The sequence below is a fragment of the Canis lupus genome, chromosome 28 (genome assembly GCF_003254725.2).
Source record: "Canis lupus dingo isolate Sandy chromosome 28, ASM325472v2, whole genome shotgun sequence".
Taxonomy (NCBI): Eukaryota; Metazoa; Chordata; class Mammalia; order Carnivora; family Canidae; genus Canis; species Canis lupus.
The window spans coordinates 24,153,391-24,166,396 of record NC_064270.1 but is presented as its reverse complement, the minus strand read 5'-3'; the positions used below and the strand labels follow the sequence as shown (position 1 = coordinate 24,166,396).

The 13,006-nt window shown below is 47.9% G+C and overlaps 1 protein-coding gene and 1 long non-coding RNA gene across 50 annotated transcripts in view; one reads left to right on the top strand and one right to left on the bottom strand.

Annotated features, from left to right (window-relative positions):
- The window catches only part of TCF7L2 (transcription factor 7 like 2), a 281,057-nt gene extending 268,481 nt beyond the window's left edge, over positions 1-12,576 (bottom strand). For 47 of the 49 annotated variants that reach the window (XR_007406926.1, XR_007406927.1, XR_007406925.1 and 44 more), the window contains exons 1-3: positions 12,388-12,576; positions 12,018-12,084; positions 11,630-11,754 (exon numbers count right to left, since the gene is read on the bottom strand). Coding sequence is in view for 41 of the 49 variants with exons in the window: in XM_025467219.3 (XP_025323004.3) it covers positions 11,630-11,754; positions 12,018-12,084; positions 12,388-12,576 (381 nt within the window). In the remaining 8 variants the exon portion in view is untranslated. The remainder of the gene's footprint in view (positions 1-11,629; positions 11,755-12,017; positions 12,085-12,387) is intronic. The other 2 variants (XM_025467240.3, XM_049103627.1) reach the window with 1 other exon arrangement.
- On the top strand, positions 11,560-12,951 carry LOC118352721 (uncharacterized). Its single transcript, XR_004810335.2, has 2 exons — positions 11,560-11,665; positions 12,436-12,951. It is a non-coding gene; the product is annotated as an uncharacterized LOC118352721 (long non-coding RNA).
- The last annotated feature ends 55 nt before the right edge of the window (positions 12,952-13,006 follow it).

Here is a 13,006-nt window from a genome sequence, read left to right as displayed (position 1 = left end):
CTCTTGCCCCTAAACGCAATTCTATTTTGGGGAAAAATAAATGTGCCAGGCAGAAGCCAGGGGCCACCCAAAGCCTTATACATTCTTTGGCAATGACTAAGGTATCAGTCCCAGGACATCTCTACAGCCTGCACTCTAGGAATCCACACTTCCCCAAAGAGGGAGCCAACCACTGCCAAAGTGGCCCCTGGCTCCCCTACACTCTCCACAACAGAAAGTGAGGTCTCTCTTGGGCCTGTCCCTCTGAAGCCCTACGGATCCCCCACCCAAGAGGTGGGTGTTGCCAAATACAACGGAATACTGAGATCCCTCACCAAGTTCTCTTTTTCCCAAACAATACTTGTTAATCTTAGGATCCTATGGATGGGGAAAACAAACACCATCTGATTTATTTTATAAACGATACAACAATCACTAAAGAATCTCAACAATATGGGAAAATGCATTTCAATTTGCACTATATGAACACGAATGAGAAGGAATTAGATGGTCCTGGGAAATCACTCCCCATTCCCCACATGGCAACAGGCATCCATTGCGATTCCACACCACTGCTATTACTGTTCCTGTCCTACTGCTGTTGCCAGAACACTTCTCTGTTACTGAACAAAATGTAACCTAGCTTGCAAGGGGGCTTCAGATCCAATTATTTTGTATCTTGGTCCTTGCATGAAAAATCATTCAGTCCACACGGGTTTTGGGGGTGGGGGGGGGGACAAAAAGAAAAGAAAAAAGAAAGAAAGAAATTCATAAGAACTTTTGAACCAACTGAAAACAAACACAAAACAGAAGTAATCAAATTTTTTAAAAAAAGGTCTAAATTTATATTGCTAAAAGTCCCCACTTTAGCATACAATGGGCTCTGAGATCATTTTATCTGTTCCAAATAAACAACCAAAATACTGCCTATATACAAGTCAGCTTGTCCCCAAAGCTTATTAATCAAGGTTAAAAGGGGAACAACACAAATGAGGCCAAAAACACATTTTTCTTTTACCTGTCAAAGCAGAGTGATTGAATCACTGAATCACGCTCCCTAAAACAACACAAGATGTACACAGAGCAAGTGAAGATAAGCCCACCCCCTCACAGCCCCCACCCACTCAGAAGCAGTTCATCTAAGTGAATCTTGGAAAAAGAAAGATGAATTTGCGCCCTTTGCCCCCCTGTCCTCTCTGTGAAAACTGCCAGTCACTAAACAGTGATTGCACTAATTTCTGTGACAATTCCACATCGTCTTAAAACAATGTTTGTGCTAGGAAAGTTTGGAATTCTTGGCTAGAGAGCAGCTCTTGGGGGGTGGGGGGGGGCGGTGTTCCTCCTTCTAAGTCGAGAGGCAACAGTAACAAGTTGTCCCCCTTTTCAGCAGGGTTTTATTCTCCTCTTTTCCAACTGCCTGATTCAGAGCTTAATGGAAACTTGTCCAAGCTTTTCTTCCCACAAACCCTGCAGAGCCCCTAGGCAATCTGTACTCAGGGTAACCACAGGAATCTTAGATTGTCAATTAAAATTGAATGGACACCTGATAACTATGTATATGTCGTGGAAACAAAATTTCATATAATCACAGTCTTATGAATAAATTAATGAAACTGTGGCTAATCCAAACTCAATTTTCACTTGTCCGGTTCCATTCTTAATCCTTGAGTCCAATCACCACCAGGACAACACAATCCCAGAGAGAATGCCGCAATTAAAACAGTAAAAATGCAGCTGCAAGGTCCTTAAGGATCTAGTTGGACAAAGTTAACACACACACACACACACACACACACACCATTCTAATACTACCAAGCAATGTAACTTTCCTCCTCAGGTGTCCAGCCACATGGAACAACCTGGACCAGCTCATAAATATACACTGAACAAGCTCCAATCAGATCTTCACTGCCAGCCAGCAACCACTGTGTTGGGAGAGATCCGGAGTTAAACTTCCCCCAGCTACACTGACAAAGACTTACAATTTTCTCGTTTCTCCTTTGGGTTTCCACCCCCTCTTTTCTCAAATACTGTTTTCTTAAACATACACTTCCAACTGCTTTTTTGCTTCCCAATAAAACACAAAGATGCCTTGTTCGTTATAGTCTAGCTTTTTAAGACAAAGACAAAATACAAGGACCCAGTAAAAACTTGGCATTCTGGACTGGAGCAAGAATTCATTTCTCTCTCTGTAAAAATCTCTAAGGAAGGAAAGAACAAGAGATGGCAGTTTTTTTTCTTTTTCTTTTTCTTTTTCTTTTTCTTTTTCAGAAGAGGAGGGGAGGTTCTGAGACCCAGCATGAGGCGACCACCTAAGGTTCATCTAAGTTTCAGAGTCAGGCTCCCACATGCCTCCACCCCTAGGACGGCCCTGCTCCTGGTCACCTGCAACACTCTACATCGTTGTCACTTCCTTCGCCAGCGACTGTAGCTGTAACCCCATGGGCATGCAATGCGCCCTCAGCATGGTGCCTCCCTGGAGCATCCTGGGTCATCACCAAATGAGAACTCCAGGGTACTTTTCATTTAATTCCTTCCCAATAAAACTTTCAACAAAATAAACCTTCCCTTCCCGTGTGCTTGTTTACAATGGCCAAGCCCACCCACCCATTCGAACACCCCCAGATGATCTGGCCCTCACTTGTCCAGAGGAAGAATCATGAAGATGTGGCTGTGCTTGACACGGGCTTGCACAATTCCCCAGCAATTAAAAAACCAACAATTTACAATGAGCTGCTTCCCATATTATTACCATATCTAGATGTCTCTTGTTTTATTCCTAATCACTACCACTGGCCCTTAATTTGATGTTTCAGATACAAGACATCAGAGATTTCCAGAGAGGAGAGAAAGAAAAACCACTTTTTCAACCACAGAGATCTCATCCTCAAAGGTATAAGTAAAAACCCTGTGTTGGTTTTTCCAATACTCCGTGAACGTACGATGACGTTCAATTCCTTATACCTCTTCATTCCACTAAATTGCGAAGAGGTGGAGCATATGCTTTATGTTCAGTTTTTATGAATCACCTGGCTTTCTTTTTTATTTAAAGAAAAGAATCCAGATTAATTCCCCTTTTAAAAGGTTTTGGTTTGGGGGATTTAGGGTCTACTTTTACGATGTAGCTACTACCATGAGCCACCTGAAGTTTAATTTCCATGTCATTAGCTTAAAAGACAGAATTTTGCTGTCATTAGTACATCTAAGACTTTTTCTTAGGTCATCAGTCACTGTTCAGGACGGAGACAGCATCTCTAGTCCTATGCTGTGAACCTCTTAGATCTAATGGAAAATGAACTTCTGATCAGAACTTTGGGTTACTGCCGCCTTTTCAAAAAAGTGCTAAGGGGGCCTCTGACTTCCCCAGGGAAGGCAAAACCAGTACTGACTGGTAGGTATGCCGGCTTAAACAGTCCTCCCCAGATCTAGACATCGAACACTTGTACCATCCTAAAACAACAACTTAACAAAGGCATCCCCTTTTCACTTCCTGGCATTCTCCTTTAGAAATTCTGCTGCAACAAAACGCATGCCTCTAGACACAAGAACAATCTCTCCTACTGTCTCGATGTTCCATCCAAGGTCTATTTACCCTCATTAATTTTTCTTTTCTTTTCCTCAACCTGAAACCATCAGCTATGAGTCAGAGAATGATCATTAACTTTTACAGCTTCCATACACATCCACCTACTCACATTTGGGAAAAGAAGACTTGCAACATTGCCTGAGACCAAAATCTTCCATGAAAGAAAAGGGGGGGGGGGGGGGGTGGAAATCACTTCAAGAAAGCTATAGATGTAGGTCTATGGGGGGTGGGGGTAGGGGGTTACATTCATTGTTTTTCCACTTGGTACTGCAATCTGGTGCAAAAATAAAATAAAACTTCAACTTGGTTACAGTGATAGGCATTTCTGGGCTGATTTCTGAAGAAAAACGAGAAGATTTTCTTCAAACAGCAAAACATAATTAAAGTTCTTAAACTGGGGGGAAGGGGCGGGAGGGGGGACGAGATGAAGTGAATCAAGTTTCCTGCTCTTGTACGAAACACATTTCTAGCGTATAAAAACACGTGGGCTAAGGTGCTGAGACATGTTCCTAACACAGCATTTTTCATTAAAAGTTGCTACATTAACACTCTTAAAATGATGCCCTATCATTACTCCACTTAGCAGTCACAGCTCTGCAACTCATAACGAATTAATTTGCATTAATGTGGGTTTCATGTGTCCTTCCCTGGGTATGCCATTGTGATTTGGGCTTAATAAAACTGACAAGACAGTAACATAGTGCCTTTTATTTCACTTTCCAAAACAAACCAACCCACCCGAAGACCCACACAAATCCTCCCGATTTTTTAAGCATTTTGCTAATATATTTAGTACATCATAATTGGCCCAGCACGCAGAGACCTAGTTATCTTCTCAGTAAATATTTATAGCATCATTCTTTCCCATTCATTCTGCATTTTCTTGGAGAATCTCACTGTAGCCTACATCTGCAATTCATTGACTTTACAATTTACCACATGTTGGGATGGGAGAGGTCCTAGCTCCATTTGAATCACTACACAAATATGCAAGTGATTTATCGGTTTCAAACTGAAGGCTGCAAGAGAAGGGACTCCACTTTTCCTGAACATTACTTCTTCTGGCAGACCATGAACAATTACAGTTCGTACTAATTAAGCTCTGTAAATGTGCTGTGCCCTGCTAATGCCTACCAGGCCTCAAATTTATTTTCATGATGCCAAACTTTAGTGAGCAATTTTAACTCCTTCAGAGCTGATCCCACTAATAATAGCCCTTCCTGCCCCCATAAACAGAACTGTTTGGGGCTACTTCACGACAAAAAAAAAAAAAAAGAAGAAGAAGAAGAAGAAGAAGAAAATATAACAGGCTGAATGACCAGCCCGAAATCAGATGTGCCTAAGGAAGAAAAACCTATCCTGGGAAAACCGAAGAACACCACGGCTGATAACCCGTTCATAGATCCCACAGCCCCATCTTTGTAATGAGCTGTTAAGGGATTCATATCTGTCCCTGAGGGCTAGTAAGTTTCTGCATTCCATTGATTAGAAAATAAAACCTTTCAGCCTCAGTCTTTAAATTTGGGCTGGGTGGAGGGAAGAATCCGGCCAGAAATGACAAAGCCATCAGCCCCCTTTCAAGACTTACCTATGCACCTCACAAACCCACTCCCCCTTTACCATGTGGTCCCTTTGTAACAGACACACTGGAACAGCCCACTTTTTAAAAAATAAATTAAAATCGTCAGGATAATTGGCCCCCACTCTCTCTCATCGGGGTCTCAACCACAGATGCCCCACCCCTAGACCCTCATACAAACAACTGATATGAAACATATCTGTTGCTAGATAGAGCATTTTAGGTGAGGAATGGATTGGAGCTACTCTATGCTGAGCAAAGCAATAGGTTTTCACAGCACCCCCCCCCCCCACCATGGTACTCTCACTTCTCATAAGAAACTTCCAATTCCCAATTTCAACCAAGCCATTCCCCCGAGCGCAATTTTTTTCCCATCCTCTCATATTTTTTTCTAGACTTTCTTAAACAAGCATTTATGCTGCCTCCCTGGCTACTTTTCTGTTTCCTCCCCCCAGATAATAGAGCACTTTTCCCAAATGAGTGGTTTTCTCATCCCCAATGAAACCTGGAACTTTTTTTTTCTTATCCATTAAATTCCTTTAATCAACTCTCCTCACCCACCCAACTTTTTTTTTTTTTTTTTAAACCCTCACATTAACTAGTGTACTATGCAACGTGCGTATCTGCCCTTCCAGCTCAGTGGAACATCATATAAATTAAAGAGCCATCTCTCGTATCACGTTTCTCTAAGTGTTCTGGGAAATATGCACAATATAGGCAACACAGTCCAAGGGGAAGAAAAAAAAAAAAAAGAATGAAAGAGAGAGTGAGAAAGGAAAAAAAGGAAAAAGGAGAAACCAGAAGACAAGGAGAAAGATGCAAACAGCTAGAGCAACTTTGCTTTTGAAAAAGGCGTTTGTGCAGAGCCCCCACTGAATTTCCATCCCTGAAAGTGCTCTTTATAAATGTGTATAACAATAGCCTAGAGGAAAAAGTACAAGTCAGCTGCCAAAGGAGAGGGTGTCTGTCTCAGTAAGCTCAGATTGTAGAGGTGGGGGTCACGGAAGGGGGAGGGCAGCATCTGAGATGGGCTCCCCCCCACCCTGCCCCCCCATCTCCCTGCTTATAATTAGTGAGAGAAATTTGAGCTACTGCCAATGTCTGCGGACCTTGAATATTATAAGGCCAACGTGGCGTCAAATATCTTAACATTCATAAGTGTTATGGGCTGTAAATAAAGCCTGTGGATTTATGACCCGGTGGCGCTTGCCAGCAAAGGACTGGGGCACATTTCTTTCAGCAGACCTGTCGAGGTGCAAGTTTGCCTTTGGTTGTAAAATTAACCATTTCCTTCACAAATGTGCTCAATTATAAGTCAGAGCTGAAGATTTACTTACACGGGTGCCAATATTCCCTCGCAGGAGAGACTCAGACGCCCACATTACACACCCCTTCAAAAAGAAAAGCCTCCAAGAATTGATTCGCCCCTCCTTTCAAAACTTCTGAAATGTGTCACCTTAGAACAGTTATAAACGTGGGTTACAGATATTATCTAAGGCCACTTACCAAAAGTAAAAAGCTTACACCTACCACCTTGGAAAGTGCTTATTTATTTGGCAGCTCCAAGGTTTAAAAAACAAAACAAAACAAGAAAAGGAATAAATCACTCCTTGCCTGCAGCCCCGTCCCTTCCCCCAATATAATGTCATCTACTTCCTGTGTAGGAGAGAGCTTCGGCTAAATCCAGGTTGTCTCATACTTAACTGCCAATAAACCAACTTCCACATAACTTCCAGACAGCTGGGGAAGAGGTCCTCGGAGTTTTAGTCATGGTCCAGAAACACGCGTCCACACAAAAATTTGCAGCTGTCCTTTCTCTACAGTGCATTTTTAATGTGATTCGGGGGCCCCTGTTGTGAAACATCTGACAAAATGTAAAATCCTCTTAGATACCTTCTCCTTTACCCACTGTGCATGTGTAAGAGAAGTTGCACCCGGATTTCCCAACCAAGGAAAATCTAGGCACTTTTTGCATGCACACAAGCACCTCGTGGGATGTGTGGAGGCATTCAAAACCTGCAAAGGCTTCTACTGTAATCTTTGAAAGCACAGCCTCTGGTGCAACTATTAAAATGCTAGTTTTCTAAAGCAAATATTTTTTTAATGGCGCGCAGAACTGCAGTTATCCTGCGCTGCGAACAGAACAGCATTCTTGATTTGCCAGCCCCCGGAAACCTTCCTGTAACTTTTTCACAGCTTGCTAAGAAACAGAAAGCTGACCAGCTTCCAGCAGTGACTCTAAATGAAATCCGTATCAGTAAAACTAAAATCAAGGTGGAAGACTCCTGGCAAGAACCGGGATCGTCTGCCTCCAAATCTTTTCTCAATCAGATAGGGGGCATCAGTAAAAGCTACTTCCCTTAAGCAGTCCAAAGTTCCCAAAAACACTTCTTCCAGATAAGCACTTCAGCCCGCCCCCCACCCCCCCACTGCCTAATAGCTTGTTTCTGGGGGTTCAGAAAGCTTTAATTTCAACAAACTGCAAAGCGCTGGCATATTAAATTTATAATCATTAAAATATGACTTATGGGGTGAATGTTGAGCCCATAATCCATACTGCAGACATTAAACCCCAACCTATAAAGATTAGCACAGAATTAATACTGTTGCACTGAGATTGGAATCTAAACATGTTCGCCATAAATATTTCTGAAGGAGATGAAAAACAATTAGCATAAATACCAAAGAAGGGCAAGAACACCTGTTCTTTTTCAGGGCGATAAGCATTTTATTGTTCTCTATTTAAAATGTAATGACCTGTGTAATTACAGTAATATTACATTGTTATGTAGGGGCTTGGAATGTCACACTTTGAAAAGTGTTGTCAAAACAATCAGGGGTAAAGGTGGGGGGTGGGGGGACAAGCAGGGAAGGACCACCATTAACCCTTCACACTCTAAGGTCTAAATCTTTTGTATTAGAAAGGATTATGTTGTTTGAGTGAGGAAAAAAACATCCATTTTTCACAAGCCAGAAAGGGAAGTTGTTTGCCGGGCTAAATAAAACCCCAATGAATAGGCCCCTCTCGGTTTCTTTTAAATGCTGGATTCCAAGTTCAAAAATGAATTCAAGATGCTGCTTATTTATTTGTTCAACCTAGTAGCAAACAGCTCAGTTAAAAAGCAACTAACTTTGGGATAAAAGGGAGATGTGAGAGCTCTAATAATCAAGTCCTAAAAAGAAATCTCAAACCTAACAAGAATCCCGACCACCCTATTCCTACTTCTCCTTTGGCAAGAGGGAGAAAGAACCGTGAAACTACTTTTTCCTATCAACTTTAATATGGTAACAATACTCTTATCTTTAGTATACAAATGTTACCACAGTTCTAATATTTGCTGTTCTATCACTTCCCATCAACTTCACTAGATCTCTCTCCCTAATGTAGTTTTGTATTCGAATCTGTCTTTTTAAAAGCCATTCCTATTACTGTATCAAAGACTAAATTAATGTTATGCAGAAAGCTTTGTCGTTTTAAAATAAAATTATTACTATCGAGCTTTACGGCGTCTTCGGCAATTAAAGCATTATTCTTGAGATAATGTATTATTCATCATAGCTGATTTAACGATACTCCTCAATTCTTTACATTCTTAAATAGAAAAGCAGGAATCAGGGATCCAAAGAGTTGGCTTTTTTAAAGGATGCAGCTGCTCACAGGTACACTAATAAGGAACAGAAACCGTAGCAAAAACACCACCACCAAGGAGGGTCGGGTAAAGAAGAAAGCATACAGCTAGTTTGTCTTTACACCTTGCCCTCAAAAACACACTCTATGAAGCACTGAGAATTTCAGATGAGCATGAAAAGACCCCTATCTTGCCTATAGATGCCCTCGGCAGCTGTATCAAATCTGGAATTGCAAGCCGGCCCTCTGATCGAAGACGTCAGGAGTGACACGCAACAGCCTCCCGTCCCCATTTCTATCGCTCTGCTTACTGGCCTAAATAAATAACTTTAATTTTGGAGCACAGAGCCTAACCCAGGTAACAGAGAGGAAGGAGGAAGGGGCAGTTACACACAAAGATGTCTGTTGGTGTTTGACATGCAAATCTCAAAACTGCCTACTGAGTTCAGAAATGTCCTCTCCTACTCAATCTGATGTCACAGCACAAGGCCACCCGCTACGTCCACAATTAAAATAACTAGAGCGGTCTATTCCTATAATGCCCACAAAGGGGACCGAGGGTTGGGAGCCTTCCTTTTCGCACCGGGAAATCATTTATTTGCCTTTAACAATTTCCCTGTTTCCTAATTACAGCACAGCACAACTGTGTTCAAGTTTCAGGCGACAGTATGGCAAGACTGCCAGCGGGTCAGACCCGGAGTTTGCAAAAGACTCAAGAAGGCCAAGAAGCCCGCCATCAAGGCTCAACATTCAGATGGCCTTTCTGATGGCGAAGTGGGTTTTTTAAATAATACCAGGGAGGAATCCATCGAAGGGGGAGGGGAGGAGAGTAGGAAATTCTCAGGGTTACTTTGGAATGCGGCTTGGTCGGGTTGGTTGGGACACAAACCCTCTGATTCTGAGCCGAATGCTCGGGTTTTAAGATGAGCTCTACTACGAAACCGGACAGAGCCTCTCCCTGCAGCTGCAACCCCACAGCCCGGCCCCTGCGGCCTGAGAGCGGGCCCTGCAGGAGGAGGTCGGGCTGAACCGCTCTACCAGCTTCCCAAGCCTGCAGAAGCCTGGGTACAGGGAAGGGGGGGGGGGGGGGGATAATTATTTCTCTTTCCTAGCCATAAAAAATGACCGGTCTAGCATGCCCTTGCCCTTTTTTGCCAGGGCCCAAAAAACAAGTAAAACCTGATAGTTAATATTTTAATGCTTAAAAACACTTGTAGATCGGATCGGCTCCCGACCGGCAAGCCCTCGCTCGGCCATTAGCACCGAATCCACGGCTGCTGAACACTGGATACAGGATTTCAAATTGCTACCTCGAGTTACCGAAAAATACAGAAGTCGTGTGTGTAAATAAGGAGTGTGGGGGGGGGGGGGGGAGCGGGGGGAAACCAAAACCAGAAAAGGTGCAAAATGACAATCCCGGGAAACGAGGCACAAATGTCCAGAGGGTTGCTTCTAGAGATTGGCAATCCAGGCTTTTTAGAGAAGGGTGGGATTGGGGGCCTGGAGGGGAGGTGGTGGAGGGGAGGGGGGGGCAGTTTGAGGGAGGGGTTCAGGGCGAGGGCAGGGGGCAGCGGCCGGTCGGGGAAAGGGGATGCGCCCTATTAACAAACGTCGGGGGTGGGCGCGGAACGCAAGCTGCGGGAAAGCACCCGCGAAGCCAGGCACCCGGTGCCGCCCTGGGGGCCCCCAAAGTTGGGTGGCCCGCGAGCGGCAGCCCACTCCCGTGAAGGGGAGGCGCCCTGGGCCTCCCTGACCCTCTGCACACCCCTGGGGCCGGCAAACCCTAGTCTCTGCGCCCCCAGGGCCCACTGAGGGCCTTCTTGGAAGCTGGCGAACGCAGACCCGGCTCCAAACCCCGAGGCACCAAAATTCCCTAGAAATGCATCGAAGCGGCTCGGAGGAGGCCCTCCCCGGCTGCACTCACGCCGAGGGGCCGGTCACAGGGCCTCCCCGCTCGGCGCGGCCCGGGAGAGCCCGCAGCCAGCGCGCCGGGCCGCCGAGCCCGCCACCGCGCCCAGGGCGCCCCCGACCCCGCGGGGCTGCGGCGCAGAGAGGCAGCCCAGGGCCCCCCGAGTGTGCAGGGGCGCCGGCCTGGGGAGCGTGACCTTGGGGGGAGGGGAGGGGAGGGGGCTGCGAGCCAGCGAACGCCCCTAGAAAGCTCGATAAAGCAGCAGCCGAGGGCGCCGAGGCGCTCCTGCAGGGCCCCGGGCTCCGCGCGCTCCCCGCTCCGCGTCCAACGCCTGCGGGGCCACCGCGGTCCGCCCGCGCGCAGGGCGCAGCCCGGCCCCGGCCCCGGCCCCGGCCCCGGCGGCGGCAGCCAAGGGGTTAACCGGGGAAAACCCAAGACGCCGCCGAAGAGGGAAGGAAGAGAGAGGGAGAGAGAGGGAGAGGGAGAGGGCGCAAAGAAAGAGCCACACAGTCCTCTTCCCAGGGTGAAGAAACAAACACCACCGCCGCAGGGGGAGGGGGACTCAGAGCGCAAAAAAAAAAAAAAAAAAAAAAAGTTGTCTTCTCTTCTCCTCCCCCCGGCCCCGCCCGCCCTCCCACCAACCCAACAAAGCCCTGCTTGGAAAGAAAGGTCTCCCCAACATCACGAGGCAGCAAACTGAAAGCAAGAACATGGCGAAGTGCAAACAAATCCAGTCCACAAAAGGCAGAAAAGTTTGGAGAGTTTCGGGCCGCCTGGGCCGCGAGCGGGGGAGGGGAGCGGGGAGGGGAGGAGGCGGGGGGCGGGGAGGGAGCGAGGGCGGGGGGGCGGGGGAGGGGGAGGGGGAGGGGCAGGGCCGGGCCGGGCCGGGCCGGGCAGGGCAGGGGCCGCATGCGGGGCCGGGCGGGGGCCGCGCGCGGAGGCACTTACGGTTCGGGCGGTGGGCGAGAGCGATCCGTTGGGGAGGTAGGGGCTCGTCAGGTCGGGGATCATGATGAAGGGGTAGCCGGGGTACGGGGGCCCCTTGAAGAGCCCTCCATCTTGCCTCTTGGCCGCTAACATGGCGGGGCGGCGAGGGGACGGCGGCGGCCGCGCCGGGCGGGAGAGAGCGAGGAGAAACTTTTTAGAAAGTGCCCGGAGTCGCCGGGCGCCCCGGCAGGGCCTGCGCGGGGCCGGGCCGGGCCGGGCCGGGCCGGGCCGGGCCGAGCGGGGCGCGGGGCGCGCGGGGCTGGCGCGGGGCGGGCGGGGCGCGCGGGGCTGGCGGGGGGCGCGGGGGGCGGCTGCGGGGGCGGCTGCGGGGCGCGCGGGGCGTACTCACCTTCTTCCAAACTTTCCCGGGATTTATCTCGGAAACTTTCGGAGCGAGGCGGAGGCCGTCTTTCCGCCTTCCCGGAGGGGTGGAGGTGGGGAGGGCGAGGGGCAAACGCCACGCAGAGGGGTGGGGGAGAAGGGGGAGACAGAGGAGCGCAGGGGTGGGGGGTCCGGGGGTGGGGGTGGGGGTGGGGGTGGGGGGGGCAGAGAAAACAGGGTTACAAGTTTGCGCGGCGGTGCCCGGCCCGGCCCGGCGCGCCCCCGCCGCCCGCCCGGCCCCGCGGCGCCCCCGGCCCCGCCGCCTGCCCTCCCGGCTCCGCGCCGCCCGGCCCGGGGAGCGGGCTCCGGACCCCGCCAGCCCGAGGGGCTTCTCCTACCTCGGAATCGGAGGAGCTGTTTTGATTCGTTTCTGATTCATTGACTAGAGACGATTTGACATCAGCTAAATCCCTCTCCGCCGAGGAGTTTTCGGAGCTCTTCTCCTCCTGCTCGCCCTCGTCTTTGAAGGAAATCAGTTCGTCGTTGGCGCCTAGGTCATCTCCTCCACCGCCGTTCAGCTGCGGCATTTTTTTTTTCACCCACGAGCAGCAATTTTGGAAGAAAAATGAAGGGAGGAAGAAAAGCCAAAAAAAAAAAAAATAATGATAATAATAATACCCCCGAAAAAGTTTTGCTTCCCTCCCCCCCCCAAAAAAAAAAAAAAAAAAAAAAAAAACGTTGCAAGAAAAAGACGAGTCCAAGGTGAACTTTTTTTTTTTTTTTTCCTCCTGCTTTGGGGTCTTTTTCTTCTGGGGAGGGGAAAGAGGGAGAAGGGGAGGGGAAAAGGGGGGGAGATCTTCTGCACGCGTGAGTTTGGGTTTCTTTTTTCTCTCGTTCCCAAGGATCCGATCAATGTGCAAAAAAATAATAAATAAAAAAGGGGGGTAAAAAAAAAAAAAACACACCAACAACAACAAGAAGTCAGATATAAAGAGCAAGGGGGGGGAAGCCGAAGAT